Below are 22,342 nucleotides of genomic sequence, written 5' to 3'. Positions count from 1 at the left end.
TAGTAAGAACAAATTTGTATGCTAATAATCAGGACTGCAGAGTCGGTAAAAAAACACTCTACTCCAACTCTGATTCCCGACTCTGGCAAAATTAAATACCAAGTCATTTTATGGGGTGCAGAGGCGCTCATAGGGGGTTACACTACTCTGAACTCTAAAAGGAGACCCGGGCATTTACCCAAATACTTTTATAGTTAGTATTTTTAATATTTATCTTACATTAATATTTATTTGTATAAAAAACATTAATTTTAACAATACAAATATTTAATAAGAGGGAAAAGGAGGAGCGATAAAATTCTACATCTACATATCTTTATTCTACAGCTTTTGCACTTCAATTTCACCTTTCCAGAAAAGTTAGTTCAACTAAAAAGTGTACGATCTGGTTACTTTAGCACCATGTTCAGAAAAGAAAAATATATACTCTGATCAATTAGTCTGGCTCTTTTAGAAAAATAGAGTACAGTAGAGCCTCGATTATCCGACCCCCGATTAACCGATACCTCGGTTAACCGACCGTCCTAGTCGGCAAATTTCAAATGTCCGCTAGTGATGTGGCGCTATAATATTTGGCTATGTCTTGGCTAGTTTAATAATATTTTTACGTGTTTTAGCTGGCAACACTCATTCGACCATGAAAGGGAGCCAGTATTTAAAGGAGGCTTAATTTTCTAATTTTTAACGATACAATAGCGACGATTATTATTTTAAAAAATTTTTGTTAGGCTTAACATCGATGAAAATTCAACGCGAAGTAGGTTAATAGCGATATACTAATATACTAATTACATGGGATATAATAATATACTACACTAATAATGGATTTTTTCATACTTTTCGGTTATCCGACTTTTCAATTATCGGACCAACCCCAGTCCCCAATTGAGTCGGATAATCGAGGCTCTACTGTACTTATTTAGAGCGGGGATAATAAAGGAATAAATAAAAAATATTCAAATTCATTTGGGTCAAAATAATTTAACTACTAAATACAAATACTACAAAGAAAACTATTAATACATATTTAATAAATTAAATTGTTGCATTTTGTATTTAAAATAAATGAATTATAACAAAATACAAACACATTTTAAAAATTTATTAAATATAAAATATTTTTTTTCATTTAAATAAAAAAAAAACTAAATTAAATTTAAAATGCCGGAGTCGGAGTCGGAGTGGACACATTTTTCCCGACTCATCTGGCCAAAAATTCCTCCAGGCTCCGACTCAACAGCCCTGCTACTAACACCTAGGATCAGGGGCAGATTTTCAGGGATGCGCAGGGCGCAGTTCCATCACCCTTTTCAGTGTTTTTCTCGATTAAAGTCGGGTACCTCAGGTAATAAAAATTTTGTAAGTTATCTTTTGCACCTCCTTCTAAAGATTTCTGGATCCGTCATTATCTAAGGTTGCCAGATTTCTACAACTGGATGAAAGATGAGACACATGAGAAAAAAATCCGGAAAACTCCATGAAGCCAGCTGGTTGACTAGATGCGAACTCACAACCAATTACCAGTGTTCAATGGTTTTATTTACTAGGTCACTGGTGGTATATTAGAAGTTCAGCCATTTTCGCCATCAGAGCCTACCATAGGGCGAACCATAGCGGCTGGAGCGGTTGCTCCAGCCGCTAAGTCCTAGGGGGCGCCTCAGTGGTAAAGAAAATTAAAGGGTATAAATTAGGGGCAACCTAGAGGGGCGCCATAACAGGATTTCGCTCCATCCTAAAACTTGCCTCGGGCCGGCACTGTATAAGTTACTTGATGATAGTAAAGTTTGGTGGTTAAAAGAGGGGTGGGGAAATAGGTTATCACGTGTCATATCTCGAGAGAGATCGGACTTAACGAAGATTATTCGTTATTAGCATTTACGATTACGATTTTTTTTATAAAATCTATCACTGCCCTCAAAATTAAAGTTTTTGTCATCTTATAATAATTAATAATATAACTTTTTTATAACAAAATCTCATAACAGATGGCGCCAGACACAATTTAAATGTTATTTTTAAAATAATATCTCATAACACAGGAAAATTACGCAACTCATCGCAGTTTTGGGGGGAGATTCAAAACGTCGCAAATGGCAAAAATCTTGGCGAGTCATATTTGATACGATTCCAATTACTTTACCGTGTTATTTAACAATACATAAGAAGCCAGGAAAGTAAAATGAAAAATTGGTTCCAATTTCTTACAGACCAATAAAGATATAAGGTTAAGCCAATTAATACAAGGGTTCTCTACCTTTTTCGTGTGTTGTCCTCTTTTAATTAACATGTAAATAAGTCAGTTTCCCTTAATTAAAAGACTTCCCTCGAAGCATTCCTCTCGGCAGTGTCGCGGGGATAAAATTAAAAATAAAATTATAAAAACTTACTTGGTAAAATAAAATGTGTGGTGGATATACATATCTGATACAAAACATTCTTCAATTGTATGAATATACTTTTAAAGAAAATTATAATTAAATATAGCTTTGTAANAGAATATTTCATGAATGTCTTCTAATGGAATCTCATTATCTTGATTCATTTTCTCAGTTATTTTTAACATATTCGAAGCATTATCTGTTACAATACACAAAATATTCTCCTTTTTAATTTTAAAATCTTCTAATACCTCTTGAACCAACTTCTGCAGATACTCTCCTGTGTGATGAGCCATAGTATCTTTTACTGCTAATGTCTTCGTAACAATTGTATTATTCTCATCAATAAATCGAACATTAATTGCAAAATAATTCACTCGATGACGAGTGCATGCATCCATTTTAATAAATATCAAGCGATCCTTCAGTTTTTTCCGGAGTTCATCTTTTTTCAAAACAGCCTCTTCAATTATAAGCCTTCTGATGTTTTCTCTATCTAGTGAAACTCCAAGTTTTCTCGCCATTTCACCGTTTAAGCCTAAAAAGGCTGGCCGTGAAAAAAAGATTAAAGGCACACTATCTTGCACCACCATTTCAATTATCAGATTTTTAAATTTTGCACCCGTCATTGTTACTGTAACTTTATCCGAAGCAAAGAATTTGCATACTTGTGTTTGTACTGAACTTAATTTTTGGATATTTTCTAATTTTAAAATAGATGAAGTGTTTCTACTGTTGTCTTTTTCATTTACTTCTTGTAGAATTTTAGGATGCAGACGTTGCAAATGTCTTTTTAGATTACTTGCTCTTGTAGGCGCATTTTTTTGCTTCACATACATGTTTGCCATCATCATTTTCTACAATGCATTTACACTGATAATATTTTCCATCCATTGTAAGAGTATAATATTCAAAAACTGCAGACTTTGAATTTGACAACACTTTCTTTTCCATTGTGAAATTGTGAAAGGGTAATTAGGTATCTAACAATATTTAAGTATATAAAACATAACTCTTAAAAATAATATGTAAATAAATATAATTCATACTTACAAGTCACAAGTAAAATAATCTGAACTTGAGAATTATAGTAAAAACCCTTTAGGTACTTTTTCCGAGTTAACCCAGGTTGGACGAAAAGGACGCAAATACGAATCCTGAATCGGACAAGGAAGTCGGTCTCCCCCCAGAGAAATAGTAGTAATGACCAAACAGCGCGTGTTCATATTGGGATTATTCCTGGAACTACTGCACACCTTACTAGAACACCGATTCCCCTCAAAGTCTACGTAAGGACGTCCCGCGAAAGTTCACCAAGCAGCTGGCTAAAGGTCAAATAGTTGTAAATTTTGGAGATCCCAGTGTCTCGTTACTTGTTTTTAATGCAATAAAATGACAAATAAAGCATCTCTAACGATATATTTTAAATTATTTCATATTATTCTAATATTTTTACTATAAAATCGCGTTAGGGGTGAAATTTTTCGCAGATATTTTTACGTTTTAATTTTTCTATAGAAAACAAAAAAAGAGAAATGCCGGAGTCGGAGTCGACACATTTTTTTCCGGCTCCGACTCCTCTAGCCAGAAATTCCTCCCGACTCCGACTCCACAGCCCTGCTACCTAGTAAGGTTAATTTTAAAAAATCATATTTATAATCATCTTTTGGATTTTTTACTAGGTTATAAATGTCCGGTATAATGCATAGTTTTACTTAAAAGATTACTAAAAGAAATTTCTATTAAAAGTAGGGAATCTTTTAGGTATTCTGCAGAATAGTGCCAATTTTACTCCATCTATAAGAGCATGCTCTTATTTTCCCGGGAATATGTTAATTACAGCTATTTTTCAACATATTCACTTTGATGTTCAGATTTGTTATAGAAACAAGCTTTTCCATTGTCAAAGAAGTCTCCTGCCAACTTACGGACTCAACCTAGTAGTCGTCTGCAGCCCTGTTAATTTGTCCTTCCAAAAACTTCAAATGCGGAAACAGGTGAAAGCTAGAAAGTGCTAGATTGGGAATATAAAGTGAATGTTCAGATTACCCACTTAAATTTTTCAGTAATTCTTGTGCTATGAGCAGAATATGATCATGAAGGAAAATCATTCCAGCGCTCAGGACACATCTTATTTTGAATCACCGTAATTTTTTAGTGTAGTACAACAATTTTCGGCATTTATTGTTGCTCCTCGAGACAGGAACTCAATAGGCATGAGCAAAATACCAAAACGTTTTTGACATGCAAATATTTCATTACTGTGTACCTCAACTGTTTGTTAAGTTATGGCAACGCAACACTTGGGCGATCTGCCTAGGGGTATGCCTTCCAGGATGTCTTTTTAAAGCTCCTATTTAGGCGTTACAGACGTGGAGAAAATCCCACGTGGCCAGCCCGTCCGAGCGAGGCGCGAACCCAAGGTTCAGGTGTACGAAGACCGCTTGGCCACTGGTAGGCATATCTCACAACTAGTGGAACGTTCAACGCGTGATTACGAATCTTAAATCCAAAAACGAAAACTTCAAACAGTAGACAGCTGATACATTTGAACAATTCGACATCAGCAGTTAGTAGACTAAAGTAGAGCCTCGATTATCCGACTCAATTGGGGACTAGGGTTGGTCGGATAATTGAAAAGTCGGATAACCGAAAAGTATGAAAAAATCCATTATTAGTGTAGTATATTATTATATCCCATGTAATTAGTATATCGCTATTAATCTACTTCGCGTTGAATTTTCATCGATGTTAAGCCTAATAAAAATTTTGTAAAATAATAGTCGTCGCTATTGTATCGTTAAAAATTAAAAAATTAAGCCTCGTTTAAATACTGGCTCCCTTTCATGGTCGAATGAGTGTTGCCAGCTAAAACACGTAAAAATATTATTAAACTAGCCAAGACATAGCCAAATATTTTAGTGCCACATCACTAGCGGACATTTGAAATTTGCCGACTCGGACAGTCGGTTAATCGGGGGTCGGATAATCGAGGCTCTACTGTACTAGTATCAAAGGAATCGGGATGTTCAATGTAAAGTTAAATTTCTTGGCCTTTTTATTCTTACATCATCTACTTTAATTTCTTTAATATATTTATTACTCATGTTAAACTTGTTATTTATACTCATGTTAACGTGTGTGTGTAATATTTTCTGGAATTCCTATATTCGTTTTATTCTGTATTAACATCTCTTTCCATTTTTAGACAACAATTAAAAACTGGTTTTTACATCAACTTCTATGCCTACTCACAAGTGAGTTCAACGGACGGATGACCGAATCAGTTAAGGCGCCACTCCGAGGGTACGGGATCGTTTACCTTTATATGCAATGCAAAAATCTGCCATTTTCTTTCCTCATTAATCAATAAAATTGGTCTTCTATACGTGGGTTAACAGCCTAAAGTATCAGAACATTTGTACTGAAAAGTCTGAATTATGAAAATATCTCACTTGTATCTAAAACCTGCTCAACATTATGTATAAAATATATTTTATATCAATACAATTTATTGTAATTAAATTACAGAAGAACAATGAAATATACAAAACGAATTATAAATGTGAAATTAAATAATTATTATAAAAATTTGTAAATGTTTGTTACTTCTGCAAGATGCTGCTTTCTATTCTACAGTACTGTCATCAGTGTCCTGACTCACATTATAGTGAGTCACGACAGTGATGACATAGTAATGAAACTGAATTCAATATTTCTATAAATTTTAGAATGTACAGTACATATACGAGTATATATGTAAGTTTATCATATACATACATATATGATTAAACTTACAAAAGAAAAGAATATTTTAAAAATGACCACTATTAAATGTACTAATTGAAACTGATATATTTAAAAGGCTCTCTTAGTATCCAGAAATAGTATCAATAGTAAATAAAATTATATATACAGTACACATTGCTTAAATCCTTTTGGACTGGAAAGACTAAAACAATTGACATTTAATGTCTAGTAAATGGTGAACCACTGATCAATGCAACAGTTTCAAGGTATCCACATTGAATGTTTAGAAAGAGATTTTTATAAATTATGAAAAAATATTTGATTTCAAAACTTTGTATATGTAGTGTGAAAGCAGGGTCCTAATGTTGTCATGAAGTATTAAAAGCCAGTGATTTTAAATCTCAAATAGAAAATCATCAAATAAACAAGTGTTTTCCCATTAAACAAAATATGTTTCTCTTATAAATAACATCATTATATTCTTTTCATTTATGCCAATTTGTCTACTTCAATCATTTAAACTAATATTTAACAATTGTTGTTAATTATTTTTTCCTTTAATTATTTTTTCATTATTTTAAACATCAAATATGCTTCACAAATACAGTTATTAGTATTTTGTTTTTAAACTGAATGAATGTATGGAAACAATCCTGGAGGTTCTATTAATGAATCAAGTTTCATATATTTTTTAAAGATTTCATATATATATTTTTTTTTAAACAGACACACAAACTTATATTTTCATTAAAACTATACAATTTATCACTTTAAATATTTTGATTACAGAATACAAAAATAATCTGTCTTTAGTTAAAATTTTAAAAAATATATGAATTCCCAAAAGATAATTTAGTATTACAAGATAAATATTTTTAAAGTTACACTCTTAAGAGATGAAAATATGCTTACTTCTTCAATGCTAAATAGCCATATAGGTGTATAGCTACAAGTGATAATCTATTGAAAAAATATTTGTTTTTTTATATAAAGTAATATTTATTTTCTGATATAAATAACACAAATGTTTTTAAATACACAAATAATGTAATTATTTAAAATATTAGAATTAAAAATATATAAGTTTTAAACTTTGCTATAGATATTTAGATATAATTAAATTTCTTAATCATACAAAAAAGCATGAAGTACATACTTTAAGTATTTTTATTTTTCTCAGAACATTTTTTCATTCAGTAACCTAATTTAATCAAAGTTTAAATTTTAAACATTTAATTTAGTTTCTATTATTTTATTTTGTTTGAAAAAAAATTTAATAAACAGACTATACAATCTATAAAATAGTACAAATTTATATAAATGTGTGGATGTATTCTTCATTTTTCTGCTTCAGTAATCATTGTATTTCAATATATCACTTTTAATATGCATACGTAAAATAAACCTTTCCTACCTTTGAATGAATGTACTCTAATTTTATATATCATACTTTCTTAATTAAACCCTGAGATTCAAATAAACTCTGGGGAATAATGATGCTAATAAAAATAAATCATGGGTTGAAAAGCTTTGGAAACATGAATTATTGCACTGTATAGGGTAATGCAGTTTAGAGTAACAGGTAAGGACTTTAATTGAAATTCTACCTCTTTAAAATATCTAGAGTTTGACAGCACTTTCTATTCCAAGGTTCCTGGAAACAATTTTTGAAATGATGTTATAAATATTGAGCATAAAAAGTCACAATTGAATTCATAAGTCAAAACCTTATCAACCAAAAGAAAATTAGGAAAACTGTGGTTCTAATTCATCATCTCTTTCCAAAAAATAAAGCTCTCCCAGATTTAATCAAGGAAGTACAATATATAAACTTTTTTAATGTATTGCTTTATTACTATGCTGTCAACTGAATAAATCTTATATTATACAAATACAAGTCTTTTTATAAACACAGAATTAAAGTTAAAAAGATCTATTTATTAATATCACATTCAGATATTTTTTTATTCATGAATTTTTCAGAGATTTGTGAACTAATATAATCTTATCATAGATGTTATATTGAAACAGCTTTCCTTAATTAAGTTAGTTTTCATAAGAATACCAGAATGAGTGATTTTTAAAAATGTCATGTAAATCTTTTGTATATCTTCCAATGTGTAAGATCACACTTATACTAGTAAAACTTCATTACATTGCCCACACTTGTATAATTTCTCTCTAGTTCTCTCTTATGCATTTTAAGAGATGCTGATAGTATAAATGCTTTGTCACAAATTCTAAATACCAATGGTTTCTCTCGGTGCAGTTTCTTATGCATTTTTAATGCACCACTTTGAATATCCACATGCATAGTCTTTTCTATATCAATCCTCAGATATATTTTAAGATTACATAATGCATGAAATCTTACCACAAATGTTATAAATACATGCTTTCTCACCAGTATTCTGCAGTCCAACATTAAAAACTTTTTCATCTTACATAGTTTTCTGCATATATCTCAAAGGCAGATAACCTTTGAGATATAGTCTTTTATGTTATCTTTTTTGTTATGACAATTTATTTATACTGGATTGATTTTTTCTTCCTGTAATATAAAATAAATTCTTATTATACTATACTAAAAATTATAAATATCTCAAAAACTTTAATAAAACATTTAATATAAACAGAAAAATGATATCTAGAATTTTATTAAACTTAATAAGTTTAATAAAATTCTGGATATTATTCTTTATAAGTGTCTTTCTTAAGTTTTAAACTGAAATATTAAATTGAAACAGAAAATAATTCAAGAAAGAAAATTCAATGAATACCTTTTCTCTTTTGAACAATCTTTCTAATACAGTAGAACTTGCTTATTGTAATCACTTTGTAACTTACCTATATGACTGATGATAACTAACTGGTAACATCAAGCAGGTATTAATATTAATGCCACAATACTATTAGCTCATGATTTCTACAGTAATGGATCAGGCATAAAATTGGCCTAATGTTCACCCACCTTCACAGTATTATGCCATGTCTGACTATGCAGTCTTCCTGTATATAATCAGACTGAAATTACTTGCTAAATATCTATGCAGACCATGCATTTTGAACTACAAGCCAGTTAACAGGGTGCCTCCTTTTAGAACATAAAACTGGTATTATCACCTAAATTTTAATGTTTGATACTTTGGGTTTATTTTTTCGCACAAACAACTTTTCCACTGACATTGTGGGTTGTTAATTAAATATTTTTCAAGTTAAAATTTTTAATTTTTTAAGAAGCCAGATTTAGGTTGATTCTTTGCTTGATTCCATAACAGCCTTTGCCATTGGTTGACATTTGAAACAAAATTACATTTAATGATCATAATCAATGATAAATAATGGAAATATGACTATTTGGAAATTCCAGACACCCTGTACAAACATATGCACACTCACTCAACTGTACACTTAGGATGACTATGGGATATTTTAAAATTTCACTAATTAAATAAATTAATGAAACTTATTTAGTAAGTCCAGTAAAGTGTCACGAATAATGTTTATGCTATTTAATTCTATAACTCAAAGCTTTTACTGCCTGTTCAATAAACTTCAACAGGTGTATCATTAGTTGCATACAACTTGAATATTTTGTTGATGTGCTATGTCCATATATTTCATCTGCTTTTATTGCATGAAGTAGCAGCAGCTTATACTGTAATAGATGAAAGTGTTTATGAAGAGCTTCTCAGATTGTTGGCTTGACTACCTACGACTGCTGAAATGATTACCTAATTAATGTCTTAGCTAAACGTTGCAATTTCACCACAAATTTGTTTGTTTCTTTGATTGTATAGAGCAGGGTTGCCCAATCTTTTTTCTAATGAGCCAAATTGAAATTTAGGTATATTTGGCCGGTCGCAAAGGTACTTTATATAAATATATGCCTTTAAAAAGTTCAAAATGGGAATATTAAATTTTAATAACAATTATATATAATTACAAAAAATACTGTATTATTGACAGTAAAAAAAGAAAAAATTATACTCACACAAAATAAAAATAAATTCAACGTGATTTTTGGCATTGCTTTCCTTTTATAATATTGTCAATATCTGCTTTTATAATACTATTCTTAATTCTAAGAATGTTAGTTAAATGGGAATAACTTAACCTATTTCTTTCAGCAGTTTTGATGTTTTCATGCACAAAAAGAATTGTTCACAACATGTTATGAATGTGGGGTAGTACAGTTTTCTAGATAAAAGTTTTCTAGCACCAGTTACATGACATCAAAGTGTATCTAGTTTATGACATACTTCACCAAAACAATGAAAATGTACCTAAAAAATTTAAGGTGCTGTGGGCCACAGTGTAGCCTGCAGGCTGTGGGTTGGACTCCCTGGTATAGAGCATCTACAGTGGAAAAACATCTATTATCCCACTGTAAAAAAATTTGAAATGCCATTTACAAATTATCTGAAAGTAAAATTCTTCCTGTAAGTTATTCTTAAACTCTTGCATCAAATAACTAATTTCATTTCAATCAATCAGTCATGTTAATACACTAAGATTCCTTCTCTTTGATCACCATCTTTACTCAGATTATTGCTGCTGTCCATCTATATTTTAAATAGCACTTTTAAACTCTCAAAAACTTTTTTGAGTTACAGAATTACAAAAGCACTAACATTTTTTCTTGCAGGTTACATAGAAACTTTGTTAAGTGTTTTCCAATTTTAAAAAATTCCTATTTGTATATATTCTGTATATTTAATGAAATAATTTTAATTAGCATCACTAAAATTTTTGTGAAAATATTTTATCTTTTTATTATTTGGAAAACAAAATCTTTGATAAACACTCATTGTTATGAAAAAATTTTGCATTAAGCATAGCAAATTTTCATGACTAGTTCTGATGATTGACTTATTTATGTTGCTTAATTTTAAAGCTCCTCTTGCACATATAATCACGTAATATTAATATTTAACAGAAATTTTTCATTATCTGCTTTTCTTAGGCAGAATTATTATATTTTATGCAATATATTATTTAAGGAAATATAAGTTATATATTTCAACAATAAATTTTAATATGTTAGCAATATCTTCATTACTAGATGTATTTTTAAACACAGTTTAAAAAGTTAACAAGAATAAAACAAAAATTATTTTAAATGACAATAAGTTCTAAAATATCACATTTTTTAAAATTGACTTACAGACAACATATATTTTATCATCTTTATTCAGAAAAATAAAATATGAAGATTATTATAAATATAATTTTGTTTGAAATTTATTTAAAGTGATAAAATATTACTATGCTATCAAATTCAATGTTTATATCAATTAAAATTTTATATATATATAGTCAAACCCCATTAATAGAAAGTTGAAATGACTTAAAAATTAATACTTTGTATTAATAAGGTTTGTATTAAGCAAACTTTACAAAAACAAATTAAAAGTCATACCATCAAACAGCAGAAGCCAAATTTTCTCCAACTATTTCACTATGTCTTATCTTGTTTGATGTGTTAAAAAAAATTTATGGGGTTCATCAGCTCCATTGTAAGTCTGGCTGAACCCACAATGGGAAAAAGGCCCTCTTAGTACCTACAGAGCAGAAAGAGTAAACAAAACAATTTCTGGTTTTCAACATGCATGTCAACTGTCTTAACTAATTGTTCAGCATTGTCTTAGCATACAATTTGTTGACTATAAGAGAGTAATTTTGCAAGTTGGAGTGAACATTGTAATGCAGCATATGTCCAATGACAGTATTATAAGCATTGTGACCAACATTTTAAAGATAAAAAACACACTCCTAGTCCTGATGTGTATTGTGTTTTCCACTTTGGCTCATATGACTTCATGGAAGCAGTGTGCTTTGTATTAAATGATGTATATAATAGTTAATTCATGGGGCTACAACAAGCTTTATATTACTTATTAACTGATAGTTTGCATGAACTGAACTCATTAACATTGAAATACCTATTCTTGTCCATGGAATCACAAATATACTTTGCATTAACACAGACTTTGCATAAACCAATAATGTATTAATGGAGTTTGATTGTACTTGTTTATAGATTATATTCAATAGAACATATAAATATATACAATGTAATGGAAAAATCATCACTGAAGTGTTTGTGTTTATATTTATATGAATCTTATATATTTTGAACAACAATATGCAAATTTGAATACATGAATTTTTAATATAAGCAACTAGCTCTAAATAGCTGTAATTTTTATTGAAAATTTATATATTTTTTTAATTTAAAGAATATAACTGCAGTCATTTATTAATCACAAATATATTTTTATTTGCTGAAATAAAAAATAATTTTAAAATTATTGTATTTACTAAAGTTTTGGATTTTATAGAATTACTTATTCAATAATAATGAAAAATTATATTGCATAAACTTATTAAATAAGCAATCTTTGACTTTTGGATGTAATGCATTCCTAAAAACATATATGAAAATCAAAAGTAGTCAACTTTTGGACAACTCTATTGTCCAAAAGTTGAACAAGAATTGTATGGTGTAAAGGGAAGTTTTTTCTTTCCTCTGCAGCAAATGAAAGTTTTGTTTATATAGAAAAATTTTACTTTTTTTACAGTTAACATATTTCAATACATGAAACATTTTGAAATGCTAAAACCATAAATTAAACAGAAAATAGACAATAAATATTAATTTTCAGAAATGATTTTGATAGAACTAAAATTGGCATAAAGCACCATTGCACAATAGCTCAAAGTTTTTGTCAACTGAAAATGTATGAAAAGCCAAATTTGAAATATGAAAGGGGCATAAGGGTATCAAAGTATTGTGTACAAAAGAGCAAGTTGTCTAAAAGATGAATATCCAGAAGTCAAGTACTGCCTGTATATAATTTAAATCTTTATATATGAAATAGAAAATTTCATACCTTTGAAAAATTTGTTTCATACTTTGAAAGCAATGGAATACAAAATCTTGTATTAGTATGATCCAAAGTAATATATTCTTCACACTGATGAGCATTTCCAACATAATTTGAACCTGTATCCTTCTTGATAATGTTGCTATCTATTGTCATTTCATTTTTACATGTATTTTCTTGATGAAATCTAAAGTTTGATATATGTTCTTCTTTAATTTCAGTATTCAGATGAAAACTTTGTATAAACTAAATTAGAAAAATTTTAATATTTTGAATAATATATTAGTATGATTTGCCAGCACTCAGACATTTACTAAGAAGAGATTCTTCTTTTACAGACATTCCATTAGAGCCTGAAAAAGGCTGGTTAAAATTAAAACATCAAGAATGCCATTTATCATAATTTGACAATTTAAATATCATTATTATTAAGGGTCAGATTTATATGCACATGCATGTTTTTCTTTAAATTCTATAATGTTAAAACCACAAAATAAAACACAATTTGAGTCCAAGTGGATCAACTGCATATTTTGCAGATTTGTCCATTTTTGGTCAATAAACTGAAATAAGTGCTTTATAAAATTCATAGCTTGTTTGCTTGATTGCAAGTACTATGTTTCTCAAATGATTTATAGTCCATTTCTGCTATTTGTGTAGTGAATCTTTTCTGTGCATATACAGTTCACATGAAAAATATTACTCTGTCATTCAATAACAGATGGAGCATGCAAAATTCAAATGTTTTAAATTTCACATTCTTTTAAATTCCCACAAATAAACAAGCTTTGTGTTTCCATGGAAATCTATAATTTTTCAAATTCTCAAAATAATTTGAAATAATAGGATTGAAATTATTGTAAATGTTTATTTACCTTACAAAAATTCTTCACAGGTAAGTTCTAGTTGCACTGAAGACTACTTTAGTAGAGTTCACGATATCAGTTGGAAAGAAACATTAATATCAACTGTGATATTAAATCTATAATTATCATAGTTAATAACAGTGTTAACTTATTTCCCATAATTTGTACTGGAATATAAGCAAAAAATATACTACCTCTATAGACCAGTGACAAAAGTATAAGATGAGAGAAACTAGGTTAACCTGATCATCCTCAAACATTATTTAAACAATTGTATACATAGAAATAAATTCAATAAATGATTGATTAGAATATATAGAAAGTTATAAAATTTTATTGAATATGTATTTTTATTTGTAATTGATTCAATTTGACTCATCAACATAAAACATTATTCATAAATGTTTTGTAATGTCAATTTTTGAAATCTCTTTTGTCACCTATTATCACACATTAATCCCTTCTCACTTTAAAAGTATAACATAATAAACATTAGTAAAATTCATTTGCAGACAGAAGTATGCATGCATTCCAACTTACCAATTTTAGTGTATTTTACTGACCCTACATGCATAGTATATATTTCAGGATTTTAAAGTGCATATATTTGGCATTTTTACATGCATATATATGCACACATACCGTGATTTTAAATGCATATAAATCCTACCCTTAATTATTATAGTAGAATTTCTGTATTAAGACAAGTACAATTTAAATAAATTGTAGGCCTAGTTATCTTCAAAAGTAGAAACAAATTTACTTGAAATGTAGCTGCTACTCTTTATGCAAAGTATCTTCATAAAAGAAATAAATCACTATTTAGTAAAGGATTTAAGTGCTGATGAATATATTAAAGTTAAAAGATTTAACAGGAGTAAGTATATTAATAAAGATGTTAATATAATTTTTCTGTAGAACAGTGTTGACATCATTTTCTTTAAATACAAAAAATATGCAAATCACATTTGTTTATAATTATTATATGTATAACTTCTTATATTGATAATAAGAAAAGAATCATATTATTGTATATAATCCATTGTCAATTAAATTTTGAAAGATCTTACAGTAATAGATTCCATTTATATGGATAAAATCAGACAGTTTTGATATAGAAGCAACAAATTCCTAACAAATGAATACTGAAATATTTTTTCTTAATGACTGCAGAGAAATGAAAGTTATGATAACTGACTAATAAACTAATTATAATTTTAATTCAATAAATTTAAAGGTACATTCTTTACCATAATTCTTTATTCTGATGATGATAATCAGATTTATCCTAATATTTCATATAATTTGAGTTCAGGAAAAAAATCTTCAAGAGACAAACATTTTACAACCAATGTAAGTAAACACTGTATATTTTATATTAGTTTGCTTGTCTTTGACAAGCAAACTAATATAAAATAAGTCAATAAGTTAAGAAAATAGAAACATAAGTTAATATCTCCAAAAGTCAAATGTTTCACATTATTATTAATAGCTGAAATAGCTAGAAAATATTTTTTAAAACATTTTTTGTAGAAAAATTGTAATGACAATTCAATAGAATCTTCATATATAAATTTTCAATGAAATTTTACATGTATTATTTAACATAGTAGTAATAACTTTGGAAAAAAGGAATCACATTGTTCTCATAAATTGATTTGATAAAAGAAGTATTACAATAATACTTTAAAATTTTTAATAAAAAAATTATTAATATAACTTTATTACTAATGATTTATTATATTAGTTTGTTAAAAAAAGAAAACAAAACAAAAAATTCTTCTAATAAATAGTCATTCAAAATTAAAACAAGCAAACACAAGAAAAATCTTTGACAACTTATAACTACAACATTGTGCAACTTTGTTGTATCACAATAGAATTGAGGCGGAGCCGGAAAGAAAGAAGTGATTCCTGCACCTGTTAGGCAGAGAAGAGGCAATTCTTATACTTCACAGATGCAGACAGGCAAACTTTGCACTTGCCACCACAAAAAAAAGGCTATCCTCATAACTACCGGCCACAGGCAACACAATCCTTGCACTGACCAGGTATGGGGAAGAGACAATCTGAGAACAAAGCAATCAATGGCATTTGCTTTGTTCTTGTGTTTTGTTCATTTTCCATGCCTATTTTCTGGCACACACAATACTGTTTTTATTTTTGATCCCTAGGCCTAAATTCTGTTAGGTGTGCTCGGTTGCATCAGATAGCATGAACATTGCCACTGTAATATCTTTGTATATCAAAAATGAAATCATGGACTCCTATTTTTACTTTCCTGGCACTATTATATATAACAGAGGGAAAGTATGGCAATTGGTCAAAAATTACCCCCCCCAGATTTTTATATTTTTGAACCCCGGACCTTGAAACATCAAGAAATGCAAAAACATCCAAGTTTTTTCTGTATGTTTGGATGTTAATGTGTATGGGGGGCATGATTTTGTTCACTCTCTTTGAAGCTTAATAACTCTTGTGCTTTTGAAAATTTCTGAAATTTTCAAGAAAGGTTTGTGAATTAGAGAGATTGATGCTATTAAATTTTGGTAATTTAAGGTCAACAAGGTGGAAAGATAAAGGAGGGTCTTATGTCGTATCTCGAGTAGGGTTAGACTTAATGACGATTTACTCATTATTAGCATTTACAATTTTTTTATAAAACCATCCTTACCCTCAAAATTAAGAATTTTGTCATTTTATAATGGTTAAAAATATAAATTTTTTAAAATAAAATATGATAACAGATGGTGCCACCAAAATTTTAAATATTGCCGGAAAAGTTAAGCAATTTGCTGATGGATTTTTTACATTTAAATGATCTCACATTACATTTCTGATTCCTTATCTCAATTAATTAATGGAAAATGTCAAAGTTTTATCAAAATCAACCCATTAAATATTGTGAACAAACTCAATTCTATAAGACAATAGAAAACGTGTTATTGACCATAAAACTTTACAAGACAAAGTCATACAGTTCCTGCAATATCGCTTTGTTGTGCACACTTTTCAAACAACCTTCTATCTCAAAAACAAAGTCAAGGACCCACATTTTTTATTGCATTTTTGGATTCCTCATTTAATTAAATGGAAAATGGCAAAGTTTAATCAAAATCAATCAAACAAATTTTGAGAACAAACACAATTTTGTAAGCCTCATAGAAGAGGCTTTTCTAACACTTTGTCTCAATTAACAGAAAGTATATTAAAAGGAATATTGAACAACGTTAAAGAATACAAAAAGGAACTTTAGTATCTTATTCTCATTAAATATTTTTCAAGACAATGTACACTCTTAAAAAGCTAAATGTATGTAACAAGACAACAATATGTTACAAAATAGAATAGAATAATTAAATTTAAGCAATTTTTTATATTTAAAAACATTTATTAAATTGTTACATTTTGTTACTTTTAAGCTGTTAATCAGATTATGAGATGTGCATTGTCTTGAAGACACCTTTAATTTTTTTTGTTCTTCTATTTGGTAAGTAAAATTTCTATAATTTTTCTTCTCAATCAAAAAATAATAATTTCATGCAATTTTACATAATTCTTATTTCTCATTTAAAGCAAGTGTGCATAACCTATCAAGATTTCAATTTAGAATACTGAAGCAATGTTATCCTTTGGCTGGGCTAGTTAATCTAATGAATTTACTTGTCAAGATATTGATTCTTATAAATTGTAAAACTCCATTCCCATCTGTGAAAAAATAATGTGGAAACAAAAATCATAAATATTTTCCATCTCTGTAGCTTAGAAAGGATCTAGGATCTACAAAACTGAATTAAAAACTATTTTAACTTCTGTTGTAAACAGAAATCGTAAGTCAATAACCAATAGAAAATAAGGATGGTTGTGATGTCTATAACAGCAATCATTGATCAATATGGCAGAGATAACAAAAAAAATGTTGATTGCTTACAAGTGAATGTAAATATGCTATTATATTAGAAAGTTTTTCATTACAAAAGCTCTGTTTATGGAGAAAGAAGAGTTAAATTTACAAACAGAGAATTTTATAATATTGCCCAATATTCTTTTTGTTCAACCCAGCTACCACTTCATTCTACTTGATTACTAAAAATTTTCAGGGAGAACACTGCTGAAGAATTCAGATCACTGGAGGTTTGAATTCTAAAGTGTGCACTATATACTAGAATACTTCAGAGAGTAAAGTCTAACATACATAAAACATAGAATGCTAATAGTTGTTTGACAAACAATATTTGTCTAGGTAGGGTTAATTTATTTATCAAAAAAACTTTAATTTAGCTTCTTAAAGAATTAATAATTATATAAACATTGCTAATTATATTTGAACATAAAATAAGTTCATAAACAATTCAAATATCAATAACTATTTTTTTTAACATGAATGAAAATGTAAAAAATACAATGTGTCAGTAAAAGAGAATCAAGAAATTAGGCTGTTTCCAAAATATCACAAATTTCCAAGAATGGTTCTTACTATTTCTATAGCAAGAATTATTCTTAGTCTTGTGGTATTCAGTTTCTTAATTTTTTATGCATAAATTGGCAACATAAAAAAATAATCTCATATTGAAAATGTAGGAAAATGCTCATTAATCTTTATCAATAAATTCCTAAACTCCATCTTAATAATCAAAAATAATACTCTTATATCACTTTGATATCAGCTTCAACTCCATAAATATTAAATTACTATTATATAAACAATACTAACAAATTTCAGGAGTCCAAATTTTTATATATAATCATGATTAAATGTTTTTTTCATCCTATCAGATTTGTTTCAGAAAGTTTCTAACATTTGAATAATTTTGTAAAGCCATTGTGAGTTTATTACAGATGTTTAATTAATATAATAAAACCGTTTACATCTTTTCACACCTTATATTTACCTGCATATTTTCATATCAAACATCTGTAAAAACCTCATAACAGCTTTGATAGAACAGCATAATGAAATGTTCAAGTGGTGGAAAATTTCTGGAGACGGATAGGACAAAAAAAAAAAATAATAAAGGCCCCGAAAAACACTTAATTCTGGTTATATTAGATAAAAATTTGGATTCCTGAAATTTATTAGTGTTCTTTATGGTAATATGCTTTTAAATAAATGTATGAGAACCAGAAAACAAATAATGGAACTTTTGTAATTTGTTCTTTTAATTTAAATCTAATACATTCAATTCATGCATTTGTTGTTTTAAAATGATAAGAAAAGCATTTGGTTCATTAACATAATATTTTAGTTATCAGGAAATATTAATCCCAGCTTCAGAAAGCATTTATTACATTGAAAGTATTTCTAACTCCTATAAATTTACTTGAACTATTTTTGATCTTTAATTTACTAAATACCACAGATAATATACTAAAATCAAAATAGATAATATTAGAATTGAAAGACAAGATATAAATTTTTGAAAATTTTTTCCTATCTAACAAATCTTTGAAGAAAAACAACTTAATAATAATAGATCAATTATCAATAGATTAACAACGGTCAATTACATAATGCAATAGTATGAAACAATCATAGCAATAAATTTATTAAATTTAAATTATTTCTTAATTACAAATATTTCAAAATTATAAAAGGTAGACTATAAAAAAATAAGAAATTTAAGTTCCTTTTATAGTCAATATATTAATCAAAAATAGCAATTTCAGATAATTAAAGACAAAATATAACTTAAAACAATGAAATTTTGTTCTTATGTATAAAGTTAGATTTTTTGTTAAAAAATATAATTGAGGTCAATAAATAAAAAACACTTTGTACTTAAAAATACACGTAATCAAAACTGTCAGTGTACATTAAATTATTTGGTTAAATATATATTCAATAAACATTATAATAAATCATATAAAAAAGCTCAGGAAAGCTAAAAAAATACTTGTTCCAATAGCTGTTTTGAAAGTTACCATAAACAGACAGTTCCGTAAAATAAATATTCGTTAAATATACTTTGCCAAAACTACGACAGACATAATACAAACAAAAATATTGTTAAAAAATGTACTAATTAGTAAAAACAGAACAACTGTGTCAGCTAACTGTACAAAATTCAAAATTATTGATATATACATATATATATATATATAAACAATTAACTGTTCTAGTTTGAGAGTTAAGATATGTGCCTCAATAAGATCAAGTTATATTCAAAGAGATCCATTGCACGAATAAAGTGGCAAAATGAGTAATGTTACCATCTTTCGGAATTCAATACAACAGCCAATATTGCATCAAATATTGCACAAACTCTCGGTATCATTTGCAACTAATCGTCAGCAATTAAAGAATAAATCTGAAACATGTTTTATGCAATAGAAGGGGAGAATTATTTTGCAACTGATCAATTTTAATTTATGAACCCCATTTTCATATTAATAATCAATATTTACCCATTCAATGCTCTCGCACGCTTTTCTGCTTGTCGTTGTCTCTGAATTGCAATTCTTTGCAAGCGTTCCAATGGCGATTCGTTAGCACGTTTAACTCTCATTTGCCATCTTTGCTTTTCGAGTCTTCGCATTCGTTCCGCCATCGATTCATTCTGACGTCTAATGGCCGCTCGTCGTCTCTGCTTTTCAAGTCTTTGCTGACGCTGTGATAAAGATTCATTTCGACGTCTGGCCGCCTCACGTAACCTTTGCTTTTCCAGTCTTTGCAGACGCTGGGATATTGACTCGTTCCGTCGTTTAGCAGCCATAAACTGTCTTTGACGAGCGAGTCTTCGCATTCGCTCTGGCGTCGATTCCCTCCTACGTTTAGCAGCTTTAATTTCTCTCTGATGGGCAAGTCTTTGCTCTCGATCCTCGCTTGTTTCTTCGGCTCTTTGAGCGCTTTCTTGAGTTACTGTCATGTAAAATTTCTTTTCTAACTGTAACATATTCACTTCAGAGTAACTTTATAAGACAACTTTCACAAAGTTAACCTCTCAACTCGATCAAAACAAACCGATGACGTAGCCACCAAACGGCTAAACCAGAAACTATCAAATTTTCTTTTTAAATTTCTCTCCAGTTAGATTATAGCTATTACATAATACATATGGCTGAGAATAAGATTCAAAAACAAATTATGCAATTTATATATTGTACCCAGCTACGCCCATTGTGAATCTGCTTGAATTAGTGATGGACGTGGATAAAATGCTCTCGGGCAAAAAGAGTTAATAAGGAACAATGAACTTATTTTCTGTTTTCGATTCTGTCGTTTGATTTTACGCTTTGTAACACCCTAAAACAATTTTTATTTTGAACAAAGCCAAAACCAACATTAATCGTAATTAATTTAAAATCTTAATTCAGTATACTGTAAATCAGAATTCTGAGAGATTGAGACACTAAATACAGATGAGTTACAAACTTCACTTCCTATTATAGCGTCAGTCAGGGACGGGTCTACATAGGGACCAGTACCTACCAGTGGCCAAGCGGTCTTCGTACCCTGTACACTGGGAGTTCGGTCGTGGGTTCATGCCTCGCTCGGACGGGCTGGCCACGTGGAGTTTTCCGGGTTTTCTCCATGTCTGTAACGCCTAAATAGGGACCAGTTTCGCTTTAAAAAAACCTCCCGGAAGGCATCCCCCTCAGATCGCACAAGGGTTGCGTTGCCATAACTAAACTAAACAAACAGCCCACAAAAATTGAATTATTATCATAAATTTTAATACTTGTTCATTAGCAATAAGCACTTGTCGTATAGTAAAAAATAGTTAATAGGTTAGGTTAGGTTTGGTAAAAATGAAACCCCATTGGATTTTAATTAATAAGCCCTAGGCACCGAAAAACCTAGATCCGCCCTGACGTCAGTTAAATATTTCAAAATATACTAGTATCTTAGAAGCAAAATTCAAGCTGTAATAATGTAATTCCTTATTTAAATACAGTAATACCCCGAACTTACGCGATAGGTGGGACCGAGCGATAACCGCGTAAGTCGGGGTATAATTTCGCAATTTGTGTAAAATCCAAGTTGGATGTATGTAAGCTAATAAATGTTCTCGTTAATCTTGTCTTTTGATTCGTTCACGGTTACAATCACCACATAGAGTCGCTCAAGTCTCCGTAGATATAACAAATACAGAAATAAATAACACAAAATAAATTGTAGCTATGTGTCGATTCCGCGCGCCACGTCCGAACATGTAAGCTGAACAATAGTGTGGGGGAGTGAGTAATCGAGAGTTGCGTGGCGCTCAAACAAAAGACGAATCGGCGAGATTTGAAAATCGCGTAACTCCGGGTTCGCGTAAGTCGAGGTATTACTGTATTTCATCTGTACATTTTATTAATAAGTAACAAAAAATACTTTCAAAAAAACGCAATATATTAAAATGTTCTTGTTTCTTCTTCTGTACCGGCTTCAGGAATCCAGGAAATAACATTTCCACGAAGGAATCTTTGTATGCTTCTCGTCAGCCTAAGTATGCAAAAAACCAATGTTCCCAAT

The 22,342-nt window shown here is 29.3% G+C and overlaps 1 protein-coding gene across 3 annotated transcripts; it reads right to left on the bottom strand.

Annotated features, from left to right (window-relative positions):
• Positions 1 to 7,329: 7,329 nt before the first annotated feature.
• Positions 7,330 to 20,855, bottom strand: LOC111626496 (vicilin-like seed storage protein At2g18540). Of its 3 annotated transcripts, XM_023369884.1 has the most exons (4): positions 20,290 to 20,855; positions 13,025 to 13,205; positions 11,551 to 11,692; positions 7,330 to 8,679 (listed from the first exon to the last, which is right to left on the bottom strand). In XM_023369884.1, the coding sequence occupies exons 1-3, from the start codon at positions 20,775 to 20,777 to the stop codon at positions 11,597 to 11,599; spliced, it is 765 nt and encodes a 254-aa protein (XP_023225652.1). In that variant the 5' UTR covers positions 20,778 to 20,855; the 3' UTR covers positions 7,330 to 8,679; positions 11,551 to 11,596. The 3 variants fall into 3 exon arrangements, with proteins under 3 accessions (XP_023225652.1, XP_023225654.1, XP_023225653.1); XM_023369886.1 differs by lacking the exon at positions 11,551 to 11,692 and having other exon boundaries at positions 7,334 to 8,679; XM_023369885.1 differs by lacking the exon at positions 7,330 to 8,679 and having other exon boundaries at positions 11,550 to 11,692.
• Positions 20,856 to 22,342: the final 1,487 nt, after the last annotated feature.

The sequence above is a fragment of the Centruroides sculpturatus genome, unplaced genomic scaffold (assembly GCF_000671375.1).
Source record: "Centruroides sculpturatus isolate CEXI.00-Female unplaced genomic scaffold, Cexi_2.0 scaffold159, whole genome shotgun sequence".
NCBI lineage: Eukaryota > Metazoa > Arthropoda > Arachnida > Scorpiones > Buthidae > Centruroides > Centruroides sculpturatus.
The sequence above is the reverse complement of the archived record's forward strand: the minus strand, read 5'-3'. Positions and strand labels throughout refer to the sequence as shown.